Genomic DNA, 16,300 nt, shown 5'->3' on the forward strand with positions numbered 1-16,300 from the left:
TAGATGGATAGGAAGGAAGCTAAGGAGTTTGTTGACAGATTAAGTAAAATTCTAACTATGATGAATATTATTTCTGTGTTATCTAGTCTTAAAGAGCGCAGAGCAGCACTGACCCAGCAGAGCAGCACTGAGCCCAGCGGAGCTGCACTGAACCCAGTGGAGCGCAGAGCTGCACTGACCCCAGCAGAGCTGCACTGAGCCCTGCGGAGCACAGAGCTGCACTGACCCCAGCAGAGCTGCACTGAGCCCTGCGGAGCACAGAGCTGCAGTGACCCCAGCAGAGCACAGAGCTGCACTGAGCCCTGCGGAGCACAGAGCTGCACTGAGCCCAGAGGAGCAGCACTGACCCCAGCAGAGCGCAGTTGCTGCCGTGCAAGCGCGGCCCAGGCGCGGTTCTGGCTCCTTATGTAAGAGCCACACACCAGCCGCCTTCCTGGCCTCCAGCATTTGCCTGACCGCCCGAACAAAGCGCCTGCTACTCTCTGCTGCGGTTCTGTGGGTGAGATCAGAAACTGCCGAAGAAACGAAAAAGCCTGATGGCCTCAGTGCCATCACAGTGAGGCCGCCCCGGTGGCAGGCGCTGGCCCCGGCAGACGGCGATGATGTATTTAAAGCGCCGGGAAAGCGCCGGGGAAACGCATTAACGGGAACGGGGTCAACGTCCCGCTCGCCGTGCCCGGCGGATCGGAGCCTGGGCCGGGCTGGGCGCGTTCCCCTCCCGGCCACCCCCGGCGGATCCGGGCGGCTCCGGCTGACGTCAGGACGGGGCTGGCGCTGCCCGCGGGCGGAGCGGGGCCGGCGGAGCGGGGACAGCAGGTAACGGCCGGGGCAGGCCCGGGGTCGGGCCGGCGGGGAAGGGGCGAGGGGGGGCCGGCTCCGGGGGGGCGGCCTGGCCGCTGCCAGCCCCGTCAAGGTCAGCAGGGCGCGGGCCCGCCTGTAGCGGCTGGGAGGGCGAGACGCGGCTCTCGGGGCAGCCCGGGCCAGCCCGGGCCAGGCCAGGCCGCAGCTGGCGGGGACGGAGCGCAGCCCCGCCGTGCCCTGGCCGGGCAGAGCCCCGCTGGACCCGGGGGCTGCTCGGGCTGTCCCGCTGGGAGCCAGCAGCGCTCGGGCAGCGCTGGGACCGAGCCGCTGGCTCGGACAGCACAAACAGCTCCCGGGAAACGGCCTGCGCGGCTGGGCCACAGCCAGGCAGCGCCAGAAATAGAAAACTTGGCTGTTGAGAGCGGGAGGGGGCGGGTAGGGTCACGTTTGAACACTGAGCGCCCTGTACTGTACACGAAGTGCCGGGAGTGTCTGTGGGCACTGCTGCTCCGTAGCTGGGTCTGGGGCTCAGCCCTCAGCCCTGCACGGATTGCAGGCTCGGGTCCGCTGCTAGCGCAACTGCACTAACCGAAATTGCTCTAGTGATTACAGGCTGCAGGGAGAAACACTCGATTTGTTCGAAGTGTGTTTTTCCGAGAAAAGGACTGGGACAGACTGTTGGGTATTCTACATTAGAGCAGAAAACCGTTGTTCCAGGGAGCAGAAAATTCGAGTTCATTTTAGAGTGCTACTATTCTTTGATTTCAGTCACCAAAACATTTTACTTATATTCGTTATAAATTAATTTATCTTTGATGAAGTCCCATTCTTCATGTTGGTGGCACTGGGCTAGTTTAACAAGCAAATACAATTGAGATGCAGCTAATCTTGCTATGCTGCCTTCTAGCTCTGCAAATACGCTTTTAAACATCATGTGGGTGGACTGTGAATACTGTACAGGACTTCAAATGAAGTGCTTGTGCTTAAAAAGGACAAGGAAGAATATCTGTTGGTTTTGCACCTCCTACTTCAAGTGCTGGCAGATTATTCTGTGTGATTCCTTGCTCTCTCTCCAGAGCTGAAGTTTTGGGTACTTAAACTGTGATTTGGGAGAGGGTAGTTGTTGCCTCTGAGGTTACATCTGAGGTGCTGTACAGCTGCTGAAACCCTGTTTGCTCTTGTAGCTTTAGACAGCTCTAAGATATTCTGAATGTGAGACTTTGTGAACTATCCTGTAATCAGATGCAAAACTCAGTCTATCAAAGGAAAGGTTTTTTTCTTTGGTTCTTCCCCTTTTTGTGTCCAAGTTAAATCTAATTATGCTATTGTGTAATAGAGTAAGTTTAAAGGTATCAACAAAATTCCATGGCCTAGACTAACATTTGCAGCAGAACTGAAGTTCATGCAAATTCTTTTTTGGCTTATAGACTATGAAACAGCCTCCAGAAATAGTGATTTCACCTTATTGGGCAAACTGGAACACCTTTAGAGACACCCATTCCTATGAAAATGAGCAAGTAGACTGTTTGCTAATAAAGGAGAATCAAGGGGAGAGAAGCCTGTACTGGGGTGCTGGCAGAATGAGGCTCAGGCCCTTTGTACTGCTTTGTTACTTTGGGAGAATTAATTGGCCTCTGTTTCTGGAGCTCCCTGTCTTTAGCTGGGAGACAAGAGCTCTCTCAGACCCAGAGCAGGAGCAGGTGACCATGAGGAAAGCAGGACAGGAGTCTGACACTCCCTTTCAGTGGGCTCTCAGCAGAACATTTCTTTTGCCAGCAAACTGGTACAAAAGTCAAGAACAAGAGGTTTATCCTGGAGTTCAGACTTTACCTGCAGGTGGTTCTCACCATCATATCCAAGCCTGTGCAGGATGAGCCATTCCTTAAATATGAAATCCTGACAGTTATAATCTTATGTGCTACATTATTTGCCTAGTAGTCCGAAGAGGACACAGCTACAAGTAATATCCATTGGATCAGGAAACAGATGGATGCTTACTAACTTTATATTTTGCTAGAAGATTACAAAACTTTTATTTTTCTCCCTTCTCCTCAGCTTTAAACACATTCTCTGAGGTTTGTCTGGGAGGAGTTCCTCTGTCTATCAAATCTACTATGCCACCTTTCACCCCCTCATGGCCCCCCTTATGCTGCTACCACTAGAATGTTATTTGTTGCTCTCATATTGGCTTACAGGCCCTACAAATAATTTCTAAAAAGCAGCCTTCTCAGGGGAGGCTTAAAATGCTTCTATTCTTGATTTTCTAGTCCAATTGCACCTGGATAGTTGAGTTTTTATAATCTCTTTTAAAACAATAATCAGAATACTATTAGGCTATAAAATAAAACCTCATTTTCCAATATAACCTGCACTTGATCTCTTTTTTTCAGCATGCTCATAAACCAGAATGCAGTGGCTGAGTACTTAATGTCACATGTGATAACTTGAATTTAACACAGAGTCCTCACTTTGCTATTTCAAGCTTCATTTAAAAGCTAAGGAGAACTGAGAATCTTATTTTATGGGTATATCTTCTACTTACTTTAATTCTTCTTGGAGTGAGCTAGTGATAATTTGAAAGAAATGCAAGTCAGAAAAAGAGGTTTCTTAAGATGAAACTGTTTCAAGTTTTGTTTTGACTGGACTTTGAACCAGTGAATTAAAAACACAGAAGAGGAAGTACAGAAAAAAAAAAGAGGCAGATAGAAGTGAGGGTGCTTGGTAACTTGAGACTGCAGAATACAGGAAGTACACGTATGCAGAGAGAACAACTTTAAAAGGAGCTGGTGTGAGTCAGGAAGCAGTCATTTCCAGTCTGTCTCTTCCCCATTTTCTAGGAGCAGTAGCCATAAGCTTTTGTTTGCCTTTACACATCAAGGTGGTCTCTTACAGTCACTGGATCACAGCACTTGCACATTTGTTACATCCACAACACCAGCTGTGCTTACTGAGTATCTTCAGCTGAGGCCTACTGCAACGTGAGCTGGGTGCATGCAGCTCTAATAGATGGTGCTGAGATGCCTCTTCCTAATGTATTATTGTGAAATACTGAAAACTGCTTTTCTTCCCCCTCCCCCTTCCTCTTCTGCTCGCTAGGTGAAGCAACAATGGCATTTGTGAAGAGCGGGTGGCTGCTCCGGCAAAGTAAGTCAAGGGTCTTTCTCTTCCTTCTCTCCTGTTCACTGGGATTTCTTCAGAAAACAGTAGTTTAGTAATTCCCAGCTTTTCTTAAAATGGGCCTCTAGTTCTGTGGGTTGTTTCTGTTGTTTTTTTTTTTACCTTTAGGACACGTCACGTAATGACGTGTCATGATGGCATTGCCATGTGACCTTTGGGTGCTGCAGTGGGAAACGGGATATGAACACATCTGAGATGTGACTGGCATTCAGTCAGATGCTGCTCTGTAATTAGTGCTGTATAAGTGGAGACTTGGAAATGTTACCTGACACGTCAGCTTAGTGTCTTTCAATTAATCATGCACTCTGCTTGTTCCTGCAGCAGGTTAGAACTCAAGCATCATGCATTGACAATAAAACCAGTTTTGGTTTGGTCCTAGATAAAATATGGCACCCAATCCTCTAATGGTCCAAGTAATACAGCATTTTGCTTGTCACTTTGGAATGTTGTCTGGGGCAACTGTGAAGGATTTCTTGGTTTATTTTTTATTAACTTTAGGACAGAAATGTTTCCTGATATCTGCCCTCAAGAGTGACTGTTTGGTTTTTAAGGTACTATTTTACGGCGTTGGAAGAAGAACTGGTTTGATCTGTGGTCTGATGGCCGCTTAATATTCTACGATGATCAAAGTCGCCGTGACCTAGAAGATAAAATCCACATGCGAATCCACTGCATCAACCTCAGAGTGGGAAATGAATGTCGAGGTAATAATGAATCTTCAGCATTTGTATATCCAGGGATTCTTTACAACTTCAGTGCCTGCCCAGCATACCACATACAGCACTACTGCAGATGTAAACCTGTCCAAAATGTGTGCAACTCCACTGTTCTTGAATCCCCCCACCTTCCAAAAAAACTCAACCCCAGCAACTCCTGAATTGCTTTAGAGATGCCCAGGGTATGGTATCACCGTCTGATAGGTTAGGTCAAGGTTTGATACTTCTGCTAAAACTCAGTGAGGACAGTGTACCATGCATGCAGGAGGCTGGGATGTTGCCAGCAGGACTGTGTGTCTGATACAGAGCATTCCTGCTGTGACCACAGTGCTGGCTGGATGGAGAGGCAGGGCTAGAAATGGGAAACCTCAGCAGATGTTTTTCCTAAGTTCACTTCTAGCATTTGTTAATGCTCCACTTGGTGCTGACACAAGAGAAGGACACAAGTACTGGAGAGTTCTTATTGCTAAGTATGGATTGGTTCTGCTGTAAGACACTTGCATTTCATAGGACAGGTGTTCAGAGCTGCTTACTTTCAGGACACTCTGAAGAGTAAGAACAGGTTATTTCCTTCTGGGATTTGTTCTGATGCCATGGAAGGCAGCTACAACTGGCCCCAGACTTGCATAAACCGACTCCCTTCTTGTACATGTGATCATGTAATGCTGTTCATACTTCATCACTCATCTCTGTTTTTCTCACCTAGATTTCCAGCCTCCAGAGGGGAAGCAGAGAGACTGCTTACTGCAGATTGTTTGCCGTGATGGGAAGACAGTCAACCTCTGTGCAGAGAGTGCAGATGACTGCCTGTAAGACTGCCAGACAATAATGGTTTTGCTGCTTTTCCCTCTTTTATCCCTCTGTCTCCCTAGTTATTCTCCCTACTAACTTTCAGATATATATTTTAAGAAAGTTTTCAAGCAAATGAAAGCAGATTTTCAGTGACAAAAATCCCAATAGCTCTCCTAGAAGTTGTGTAGCTCATGCAAACTAACTGCACGTTAAGTCCCTGAAAACACTGAAGAGTGAGGAGGAGTAGAAGCATCTGATTAATATGATTAATGCAAGACTTGTTAAACAGATTTTTTTTTAAACTTTTGCCATTTTTCAGGAGCACATGATGTGGCATTAGCCCAAGGACATCCCAGTGGTGATAGGAAGAATATTCCATTATTGGGAACTATCAGCTGAGCTGGGCTGTGTAGGGTTAGGTAATTTCTGTGATCACTGTTTGCCAAGAAGTGTGGCCCATGGACAGCTCCCAGCCCCATGGCAGGGGAGGAGCTGGGTGAGGTGTACCTGCCTCCTGGGAAATAGCATCAAGGCCCCTGCTCTGATAAGCAGAGATGAACTGTTCTGCTGGGGTGCATCTCTTCCTATGACCTCATCCTGAGCATGACTGCATATTTCCTACCTGTTGTTCTTGCAGCAAGGACCTCCAAAACGACCCCCATTCTTCCTCTTGTTCCTCCTCATTCTTTCTCAGCTCTGCAAGGAAAGGAATTGTTTCTCAGTCTTGGTGTAACACTTCTGTGCATTGGAGTGTCTCATTAGGCTTTGACACATGCAATATCTTAAACTCTGCTCCTGGAGTACCTCCAGTTGCTAACCTCATTTGTTTCATTAACCTGAAAGAAAAAGGTGATGTTAATTTTTATCAGTGTTCCACTAACCAGTGGGTTTTTTTTTTTTGCAGGGCATGGAAAATTGCTCTCCAGGACGCCAGAACAAATACAGTGAGTGTCTCACTTGGACTTTATACTGATAGAGAAGCAGCACATCAGTGTTATGTGTGGTCCAGCAGTTTAGTTCTGAAACCATGTTCCATCCTTCTCTGCTAAACAGGGTCATGAGCATGATAGTAAAGCTTGTGGGTGGGGACAAAAAAGGTTCTGTGTATCACAAACACATCCTTGCAGCCAAGTCCAGCCAATTACATGCTGTGTGGAAAAGAATGATTTTAAGGAATGATTTCTCTGGGTGGAAGTGAATGTTTGGAAAGCTGGTCTGTGGGCACTGAGGCTGTGGGCAACAAGCAAATCTGCAAGCAGCAAAAATGAACTTTTCACTCCTAGTGTTTGCTGCCTCCCAGGTGGGTGCAGTGCTAAAGGAAGCTTACTACACAGCAGCTGTTTGTTAATGCAGATCCATCCCACTGTGGGATGCTTCTTGGCAGAGACATGGGGAACAGTGAGATGCTTGGAGGGGAGTGCAGGCATGCTGAGGAAGAGTGTATTACCTCTGCATTGCCCTGGTAGCTGGGGAGAGAAACAGGAATCACAGAAGCCTCCTTGTGAGTCTTCTGGAGAGCTGTATCTTTGGGCAGCCACATCCATCCACTTGTAGGTATTGCTAATTTGTTTTTCCTTTAGACTGCCTTCCAGAGTACTCTGCAGCACTGGCTTTCCTTGGATGACTAGGTTGAACCAACTCGAGGTGTTTCTGTTTCAGGGGAAATTCTGTGTTTTGTAGAAGTTTATCTCAGTTTCTGCTGGGTCCCATTAGCATTACCACTGTACTGGGGCATCTGTCAGAGGATGTAACTTGGATTTGTAGCTACCCAAAGCAAACACTTGTCATGGCAAAACTAGCCCAGCCTCTGGCTTCAGCCATGCTGCACTGCCTGTGGCCTGAAATGAGAAGGGAAGGGTTTGTCCTCATGCAGAGGACACAACACTCATGTCTGTCTGCTCTAGCTTTAGGGCTTTATCTCACCTGTGTGTGGGATGGTGACTCCAGGTTTCAGGAAATGGGAATTGCTGTTTTCATGCTGTTCACACTGCTGCCAGCCTTGATAGATGGCTCAGAACGTGGCAGTGCTGACTTTGGTCAGCCAAGGCAGACCCCTGCTACTCAAAGTAGAGCAGGTGGCCCTCTACACAAGTAGATACATAAATTAACATTTTGCAAAGCTATTAAAGGTGTCCAATGAAGACCTGGACTAACTGGGGAAGTGGGTTTGAGTCTGTAGTGCGTGACACACTTTTCAAAAATTCCAAGCATCCAGCAGTGCCTCTTGACTGGAATAGCAGGGTGATCACCTTAGCTTTGAGAATTGTATCATTTACAGGTGTTTGCAGCCTTGTGCATGGCTTGCACAGAGATCCCTGTGGCAGGGCAGAACACATTTACTGCTAAGATGTGAGCAGATTTCCCAGGTGATTGAAATACCACTTCATATAGTATTTTAACAGTGTTTCAAGCAATCTTTAGAATCTTCACCATGAGTTTGACTTGGGGTATAACCCAGTCCAAGAGATAATACAGCATTTACTGTTGATTTAATTATTAAATAATTTTATCAATTTTAATCAATTTTCATTTTAAACTTAATATCAGTTTTAATCAATTATTAAAATGTTCCGTTGTGAATTAAAGAATGGGAGCTGGCTTTTAACTTGGAAAAGGGAGTAAGAGCATCCCTGTAGATTTTGGATATTGGGGGCAAGAATACAAGGATAGTGTAAGAAATCTTAATTGTCTTTGGGAACTTATTCTGGATGGACTCAAGTGTTACCATCTTTGCCTCAGTACCACTTTTGGCTACTGCATTTGTTTCCTTTACCTGCTTCTGCAGAACTTGGTGATCCCACTCTGGGGTGCCAAGAAGCAGCCAGCTTAGTTGTGAAGAATTCTTTATCTAAAACCAGAAAATGAACAGCAGGGTAATTTCTAAATCTGAGGCTCTGGAATGGTGGAAGGAGCCAGTGTGCTTGCAGGTGTACTCATATGCATGTCTGTGGCACACACACAGGGAAAAAATTTATGGCTCCTTTCTGTGGTTGATCAGGTCTACTCTCCAGGTACTTTCTTTTTACAAGGTACTCACTGCTTTCTTAACACACAGTGTGGCTGAAGGTTACTTTTTCTTTGGGGTCATTAAGTTTAACTGTCAGTCTGTAGGAACAGGTGATAACTGCTCTCTACCCATGGTGTTTAGGGCTACGTGGGATCTGATGTGATGTATGATGAGACAGCCATTTCCTCAGCCCCTCCTCCCTACACAGCTTATGCCACACCATCACCTGAGGTAAGAGTTGCAGTCAGAAGTGTTAACATGAGCAAGGCAGCAGCAACCTCCTTCTAGCACTCACCAAGTGCTGCTTTGTACTCTTATATCCAGCTTTAAAGCTTTTACAGCAGAAGAGAGTAAGGCACTATGAACCTATTGCTGCATTTATTTGAGATGGATTTCATTTGAAAGTATGGGGTACATGTGGTTGGGAGGTGTATAAAGGGGTGGCTGCTCAGTGAACTTGAAAAATAAAGCTTCTGAGAGACAGGGCAGAATTTATTTGGCTGATCTTCAAATATATTGGTTGTGCAGCTTCTAACATAAGGAGGTGTAACTACACTTCCATGTTGTGCAAGCACTGGAGAGGTGTAAGGTCAGGAGTTTTAGACACAGGCTGTAATAACTGGAGCCCCCACTTTTAACACATAAGCATTTTGTTGTACCAAGATGTCATAGCAACACAGTAACTCTAGTTCCTGGATACACAGTTCTCTTGCAGTGAAGGAGCAGCTTTGGGACCAAACCAGTATATTTTGGGGATTTCTGGATGTGCTTAGTGATATGCAGTGATATGTGGGGGATAGTTTGGAGCACTTGCTTTTTGCACTTTCTGCTCCAGCCTCTCATTTTTGTTAATAATGAGTTGTGGTGCTGGAAGCTTCCTGTGTGCAGCCTCCTCTTTTGGAGAAAAAAATTACTTCTAAAACATACACTGTAGAGCATTTGTCTTTAATCTGACATTTGCTTGCAGTGTACCCTCTCAGAGGGTTGGTTGGAGTTTTTTGGGATGTGTTACTGCCTTCCTGGCACTTCTGAGCTCCCCAGAGAGCTGTTGTTGGAATGAGGGCAGAGAGGAGAAGCTGGCAGGGCTGCTGTGCCTCTGCCTGATGATCCAGGCCCTGCCTCTGCCATTGCCTGTCCAGGAAAGGAAGAGAGTGAATGCTGCTTGGAGTGCTTATTTTTTCAAGCAGTTGTTCTGGATCCATTCTAGGGAGTAGATTGGCTGTAGCAGAACAGCCTGGATATTTTATTGAAACTTTAGCTCCATTAGAAAGAAAGGCAAATTGAACAGTGTGTTTAATTGGATCCATGGCCAAGTGTCCTTGTGTAACAGACCTGTTCCAATGTCACCAGGTTTATGGCTATGGCTATGATCAGTACCATGGTGCGTATCCCCCGGTGGGCCCTCAGATCTTCTATGCCTCCAACGGACAAGCTTATGCTGTTCCCTATCAGTATCCATACCAAGGTAAGCAGCCACATCCTCCCCCTTTCCACAGAAGCTACTTGAGTCACTCTTCCTGGCTTCAGCTCTATTAATCACCATCCTTTACCAGCCACCACTCCTGCACACAAAGAAAGAAACCTGACCTGTAACTGGAACCAATCCACTCACCCGTTCACAACAAAGGGAGCACAGTGAAAGGGGTATTAAGGGATTTAACCTTCCCAGTGTGATCTCAGCATAGTTACATTGCTTTATAAACTCCTTTGGAAACATGCAGAACTCTAAAGTACAGCATGTTTTTTAAGGAAAGGTACAAGAGCCAGAGGAGGATGTGATTTTGTGATTCAGTACTCCATATTGGGCATTGATGGAGCTTTTCATTCATCTGCTGCTCTTATACCTAGTTGAATTATTTAAATGCAAGTTTCAAAGGTAAATCCACTCCCAGAACAAGGTTGTAGCTGGTTCCTTCCCCATGTGCTGGAATTGCAGTATAAGGTAATTTCAGCCACATGAAATCTTCTGTTGCTCTGTTCAGGTTTTGTATAGCTTTCAGTCTCAAAAACAGGAAGCAAAGAGTAAAATTGTCGGGTATACTTTTAATCATAGTCACCTTAATTTAGGGTTAGTTTTGCATAGAGCCCCAGTCCTACAGAACTGGGGCTTTAGAGTTGTACAAGTGATAAAAATGAGAAAACAAATTGTTTATGATCTGACTCTGCAAACAAGAATTTCTGCTGAGATTTTTTTTTCAGTTTTGAGAGAGATTTTGTTTTCCATTTGACATTTTTCAGGTTATTTCACTTGCCTTTTCCTTTTTTTTTTGCTATAAGGCAGGTTCATCAGCCTTTAAAGCTTTTAAAGTTTTCTTCATCTAAGTTACTGAAGTCCTAAGATACAGATGATACACATTCAAACACAGAGGAATGTGTGTTCTGTTGGCTCTGAAGAGCAGTAGCTTTTTAAAAACCCAATGACTTTTTAAAAAAGTTCCAGCAGGCCTTGGAAATCAAGCCAAAGCCATATGATAATAATGTAGCATCAAACATAACTCCCCTGGCCAGTTTGCAAGTCCAGTGTGTTAAGATACTGGTTACCAAGGCTCAGTGTTTTCCTTCACCAGGGTCACTGCAGCTAAACCTTAGGGTTCAGCCTCACCACAGCATCTCACTTAACCTTGTGCTTTCAGCTCCATTCCTCCTCTGCAGTGACATAATCCTTGGGGGGGACTCATGCATTGTTAGGAGTCAGTGAAAGCCTTTCCTAGTTGTATTTAGTTGGATTACTTAAGAATCTGTTACAAAACACCACTGTGGGATTTTCGAGAATATTTAATCTTCCTGAAATGTATGGAAGGGAAACCAGTACTGTTATGTTTGCTTTGCAGTTAGGAGCTAAATCAGAAAACATGAGAGGTGAGGCTTGTACAAGTCTGTTACAGAGCAAGGGTCAGTCGGTGGCTCTGTGAGTCTCAGGTTTATTTCTTAGTACTGGCCAATTTTCATCTGAACAGAAATGTAGCAGCTGTCACCACCTCACAGATCAGTCCAGGATGTGAAGCCTGAATTTCAGTAGTCAGGAAATGTAAATAACTCATGTAGAGTTTCAGACAAATTACTGGCTTGAGATCTGCCAAAGATTTTTTCAGGGGGAGGTTGTGAGGGGGGAGAACTAAACTATTTGCCTTAACTTCAAGGCTGAATCAGTTTTAGACCCATTTCTTACATTAAATCCACAAAGTGAATACAAATAATTGATAGGTTCTTTGCAGAGCAATGTTCACTTTTATGTTTGTGATGAGTTTTCCTCACAGATATGAAGTTGTTAAAAGGCTGAAGTGTTGCTAGGCCCTTGGATTTAATTAATGTGGAGGCCGAATCCAAAGCAGAAATGTATTCTACCTGTGCAGCTGACAAAATATTGGTATTTATTTGAAGGAAGAAGGTGAAAGAATGGCTTGTTTTGAAATTGCAGTATTAAGATACACATTTCTTTTGCCCTCCTCCCAACAACCTCTTATTTCCTAGGACCTTATGGCCAGCCCCCTGCAAACCACGTCATCATTCAGGAGCGCTACCGTGACAGCGATGGAGATCTTGCACTGGGCATGCTGGCTGGAGCAGCAACTGGAATGGCTCTGGGATCATTATTTTGGGTCTTCTAGATTACCCTTTCCTTATCTCTGTAGTTTCAAACCCCTTTATTGTGTGCAATAATATATTGGCAATGTTGTTTACTGTTAAACTTTGAAAAACGCAATAGTTATTTTTCAGTAGTGACATCTTAATAACTGATTCTTAACTGTCTTAATGAGAGTTTAAAGGCACCATTTAGTTAAGTGGTTGGAGATGGCATGTGCTGCTCTTGAATTCTGGTCTGATGTTCAGAATTACAAGGATCAATATGAGCACCAGTGTCACGTGGTAGCAGTCACCTGCTTTATGAACAGGCTGTTGCTATAAACACCATAGGAAAAAAGGGTTTTTTGGGGGGTCTAAGATCTAGTTAAAATAAAAGATTAACAGGAGTCCTGCATTAGTATAGACATACTACTGGCTTTCAAACATTCCCTGGAAAAACAGAGCTCAGCAGAGGTTCCTTGGGCATTAGACAGTCTGCCATGCTTGAGGGTTTTATTGTTTGCAGACTTGCCTGCAGGTGGTAGTGTGCTTTCTCACGTGGAGTCCTGTACCTGCCTCTCACACCGTCCAGGTAAAGTTGTCTCTGAGAATGTATGAGCAAACCACTGAGAAGCAGCAGCACTGTTCAGTTCTTTTATTCTCCCAGAAATGTGAATGACCAGTGGCAAGAAAGAGCAGTGTTTGTTGTTGTAGCTCCCTCCTTATCCTGGATGACTCTTCTCTGGTCAGATGGAAGTAGCAGATCTTTAGCTTTGCAGGTGTCTGCAGAACAGCAGCCTCAGACACTGCACAGCTGCAGTTAGGAAGCAGCTACTGTCCTGTGTCTGTGTTTGTTATTGCCATGGCTCTGCAGAGGCTGCAGGAGGAGAATGAACTTGAGCAGCCCTCCCTGTGCTGGGCCTCCCAGCCCCTCTGCAGGCAGGAACAGTCAGGAGGGGAGGAGAGACAAGCAACACAAGTAGACCTTGCACACAGCCACTTAGCTATCAGCTGCCTTGCCAGGGCTAGGACAGGCTCCCTGCCTCTTAGCCACCGAGGTTTCCTGAACCAGGTTCCTTATTTGCAACTAATTTTGAGCACAGCTGAGCCTGGGTTTGTTGTATGTATGTGCATTTCCCCCTCACATTCAGCAGGTCTCTTCTCCGTGACTTGTTGAGAAAAACACTCCAAGGCACATGTCTGGTTTTGCTTGTAAGTGTGGTTTCTCTACACAGTGTGCTGTGGGCTGTCCCCTGGAGTGCAGCTGTTTTGTGTGTTACATGGCCTGTTCTAATCCATGCTGAGCTGTGCTCAGCAGGGAAAGAAATGCATAGGCTTTCTTGTTCAGGTAAATGAGGCAGGGTGCCTAAGTTGAGTTCTTATAGTAAGAGGACTTATTTTTATACTTCCACTTTTAGCTTCCTGTATTTGCATACTGTTTTGATGTTAATCTTACTTATCCTTCCATTTAGAAGAAGGTTAATTTCTTTATGGTTCACAGGGTTTCATGTCAGGAAAGAGGAAAATAGATGAGAACTTGCACCTGTATAAATTTAAGTGAAGTCCCAGTCTTCACCATTTCATCCTAAAACTCTCTTGGCTCTGGCCTACTTATTTAATCAGTAGAGGTCCTGGACAAGAGTTTGGGTGGCAGCCAGGGGAAGCACTAGGCTTCCATGGGCCTTAGGACTAACTCAACCAAGTGGAATCACTGGAAGTACACAGACAGATGTAATTGTGGCTGCTTTACTCAGAGCCTAATCCAGGGAAGGTGAACTGCTTTCAGGAGGCTGGCTCTGAGCTGTACACCAATGTGCATGCATGTCCTTTCACAGTTTAACACAAGCTGCATGTGTTCTGCCAGTCAGATGGACTGAAAGAACATTCTAGAAGTGCAAGAGAGGACTAAAATGAAAGTTTCCTATTGCTAATCCAAACCAAAAGACATTGCAGTACATTACTGGAGCTCTCTTAGAGACCTGGTAGCCTTGAGGTCAGAAAAGGGATGGAATATAAGTGAATAAACATGTCTGCCCTTTTAAAAAGCCCTTTAAGAGGTGAATTTGATTACAGGTCTAGGCTGCTGTTAGGTTTATGCTTTGGAATAGTGAGTTCTGCAGAATGCCTCCATCTCTTCTTCCTCTGTGATTCTGAACTTGTAAGGAGTAGGGGAAAAATAAACAACTGGGCATCATATAATTTTTTTAAATTTCATAATGATCAGGAAAGGATAACACAAAGTGAATCAGCTGTTTTTTTTTTTTTTGTTGGATTTTTTTTTTGTTTGGGTTTTGGTTTTTTTTTTTTTTTTTTTTTTTAGAAGAACTGTTAGTTACAGCAGGGGAACATGTCTTGTGTTTTCAGGATATAACTCTGTCTAGGTCCCTGGTTTCTTCAAGTGAAGTATATAAAATAAAGATTGTTGATTGCAAAACATTCCTGGGTTGAGATTAATTTTTTTTTAAGTTGTAATTGAATTATTGAATTAATTGAAGTAATTGTCCATTAAGAAAATAACCTTACACTTCTCAGTAGAAAAACACTACAAATTATTGTAGTTTTGGCTTGGAAACAATAGGCTGCTTTTATAGAAAAATCATGAACTATGTTCTATCTCAGAAACACAGGCATTTAGGAGCCAGAAAGCAAGCGTACAAACCTGTGCTAGAGCATGAAATGAAGAGCAGTTACCTCCCTGCAGGTGCTTGTAGCCTTCCTGATCTCACTGCAGAGACAGAAGTGGCAACATCCTGGTGCACAGAGCAGCAGCAGGGGCATTGCCACCTGAAGTCCCTGGCTGTTGAAGTTCACACTTGCTTCCTGAAGACAAGCTCATGTCTCCTGTTGCTCAGGAGCAGAGCAGAGCTTTGGTCAGATCCTCAGTACTGTCTGGCTGGATGTACAGCTGTAACTCAACAGCCTTTGTCTGCCCACTCTGCACTTCATGTATCTGCAGTTGGTGTGGATGCTGCTGGGAGCTGAAGGAGGTGGGATTTGGGGCTTGGGGCCAGGTTCTGCAGACCAGTGATACCAATACCACAGTGATGGGAAGAGGCTGCAGGTGTGGCAAGGTAATTCTCCAAGCAGATTGAAATGATTGTTTCTGAATGGTGCTATTCATGACTATAATTCCAGTTATATTTGCATAGTACTTAAGCACACATTCCTGCTTTGGGCCCATACTTAAGCCCCCTAAAGCTGTGGGAGGTTCACAGGTAGCACAGTGCCACTGTTGTTGTGCAGTGTACACTGTCAGGTAAGGATAAATCTGTTGTACAGCAGTGCCAGTCTGTTCAGAATTCAGTGTCAGTGCTGATGGAGGTCACATGTTCATCTGGACTTGTTACTTTTGGGCTCTGAGCTGTGGACAGCTGGACAGAGCCAAGCTTCCTGAGAGCAGGGTGGAATGCTCAGCCTCCTGGTAAGTCTGACCACATTGCAGAGGCAAACCAGGGACCCCTCCCACATTCTCAGTTACAGGTGAAAACATAGCTCTTGGCTTCTTTTGCATGAATTTGAGGGAGAGCCAGTCTCTTCTAGTGAGTGGGTAAAGGCTTATGGACAGGGAGGAGGGGGTGGGCACTGTTTCTGTACAGAACAACTGCACTGACTTCCAGCAAAGACACCAAGCACATTCCCAGCAGCATCTAGGTGGAGCTACCCTGCATGAAATCCAATCCATCCTGGATTACTTTGGTTTGTTCTACAGTAAAGATTCAGTGGTGATGGAACCAGCTACACAGGTGGAATAGAGGAGAAAATTCACACCCCTGTTCCTCAGATGTGTTTGTGCTTTTCCTGTGTTCCAGTCATGGAGGTAGCATGCAACAAGTTTCCCCTCCAGAACCTTTATGTTCTTGTGCACTCCCTGTCTTTACTCCAGCTTTTACTGTATGTCCTCATTCTCATTATTAATTTATAGCAAAATAACCAATAAGATTCATATTTAGTGTAATTATTTTGTCTCGACATGTTTACTAGCCTTTATTCAACACTTCTCATTTAGTTAGAGTGTAGACAGCTCAGGCTGACAAACCTTGGGCATCTCAGTTACCATTTAATAAGCATGATGTAAAGTCTGCAAAATCAGCCAAGTAACTCCACACTAACACTACTATACCAAGATTAGAATTAAGACCTATTTCTTTCTAATGGAGTTGAAGGCTTTGACTCAGAAGTGCTTAATCTTGGATATATGCAACACTGATCCAGATTTACCATTTGACATTGTGTTATCAACAGA

General features: G+C 44.8%; 1 protein-coding gene across 1 annotated transcript; it reads left to right on the plus strand.

Moving 5' to 3' along the window:
* Positions 1-297: 297 nt before the first annotated feature.
* On the plus strand, positions 298-14,493 carry PLEKHB2 (pleckstrin homology domain containing B2). Its single transcript, XM_033068756.1, has 8 exons — positions 298-816; positions 3,898-3,945; positions 4,530-4,682; positions 5,401-5,503; positions 6,391-6,430; positions 8,635-8,724; positions 9,844-9,958; positions 11,965-14,493. The coding sequence occupies exons 2-8, from the start codon at positions 3,909-3,911 to the stop codon at positions 12,099-12,101; spliced, it is 675 nt and encodes a 224-aa protein (XP_032924647.1). The 5' UTR covers positions 298-816; positions 3,898-3,908; the 3' UTR covers positions 12,102-14,493.
* The last annotated feature ends 1,807 nt before the right edge of the window (positions 14,494-16,300 follow it).

Source organism: Catharus ustulatus, chromosome 10 (genome assembly GCF_009819885.2).
Source record: "Catharus ustulatus isolate bCatUst1 chromosome 10, bCatUst1.pri.v2, whole genome shotgun sequence".
NCBI classification, from domain to species: domain Eukaryota; kingdom Metazoa; phylum Chordata; class Aves; order Passeriformes; family Turdidae; genus Catharus; species Catharus ustulatus.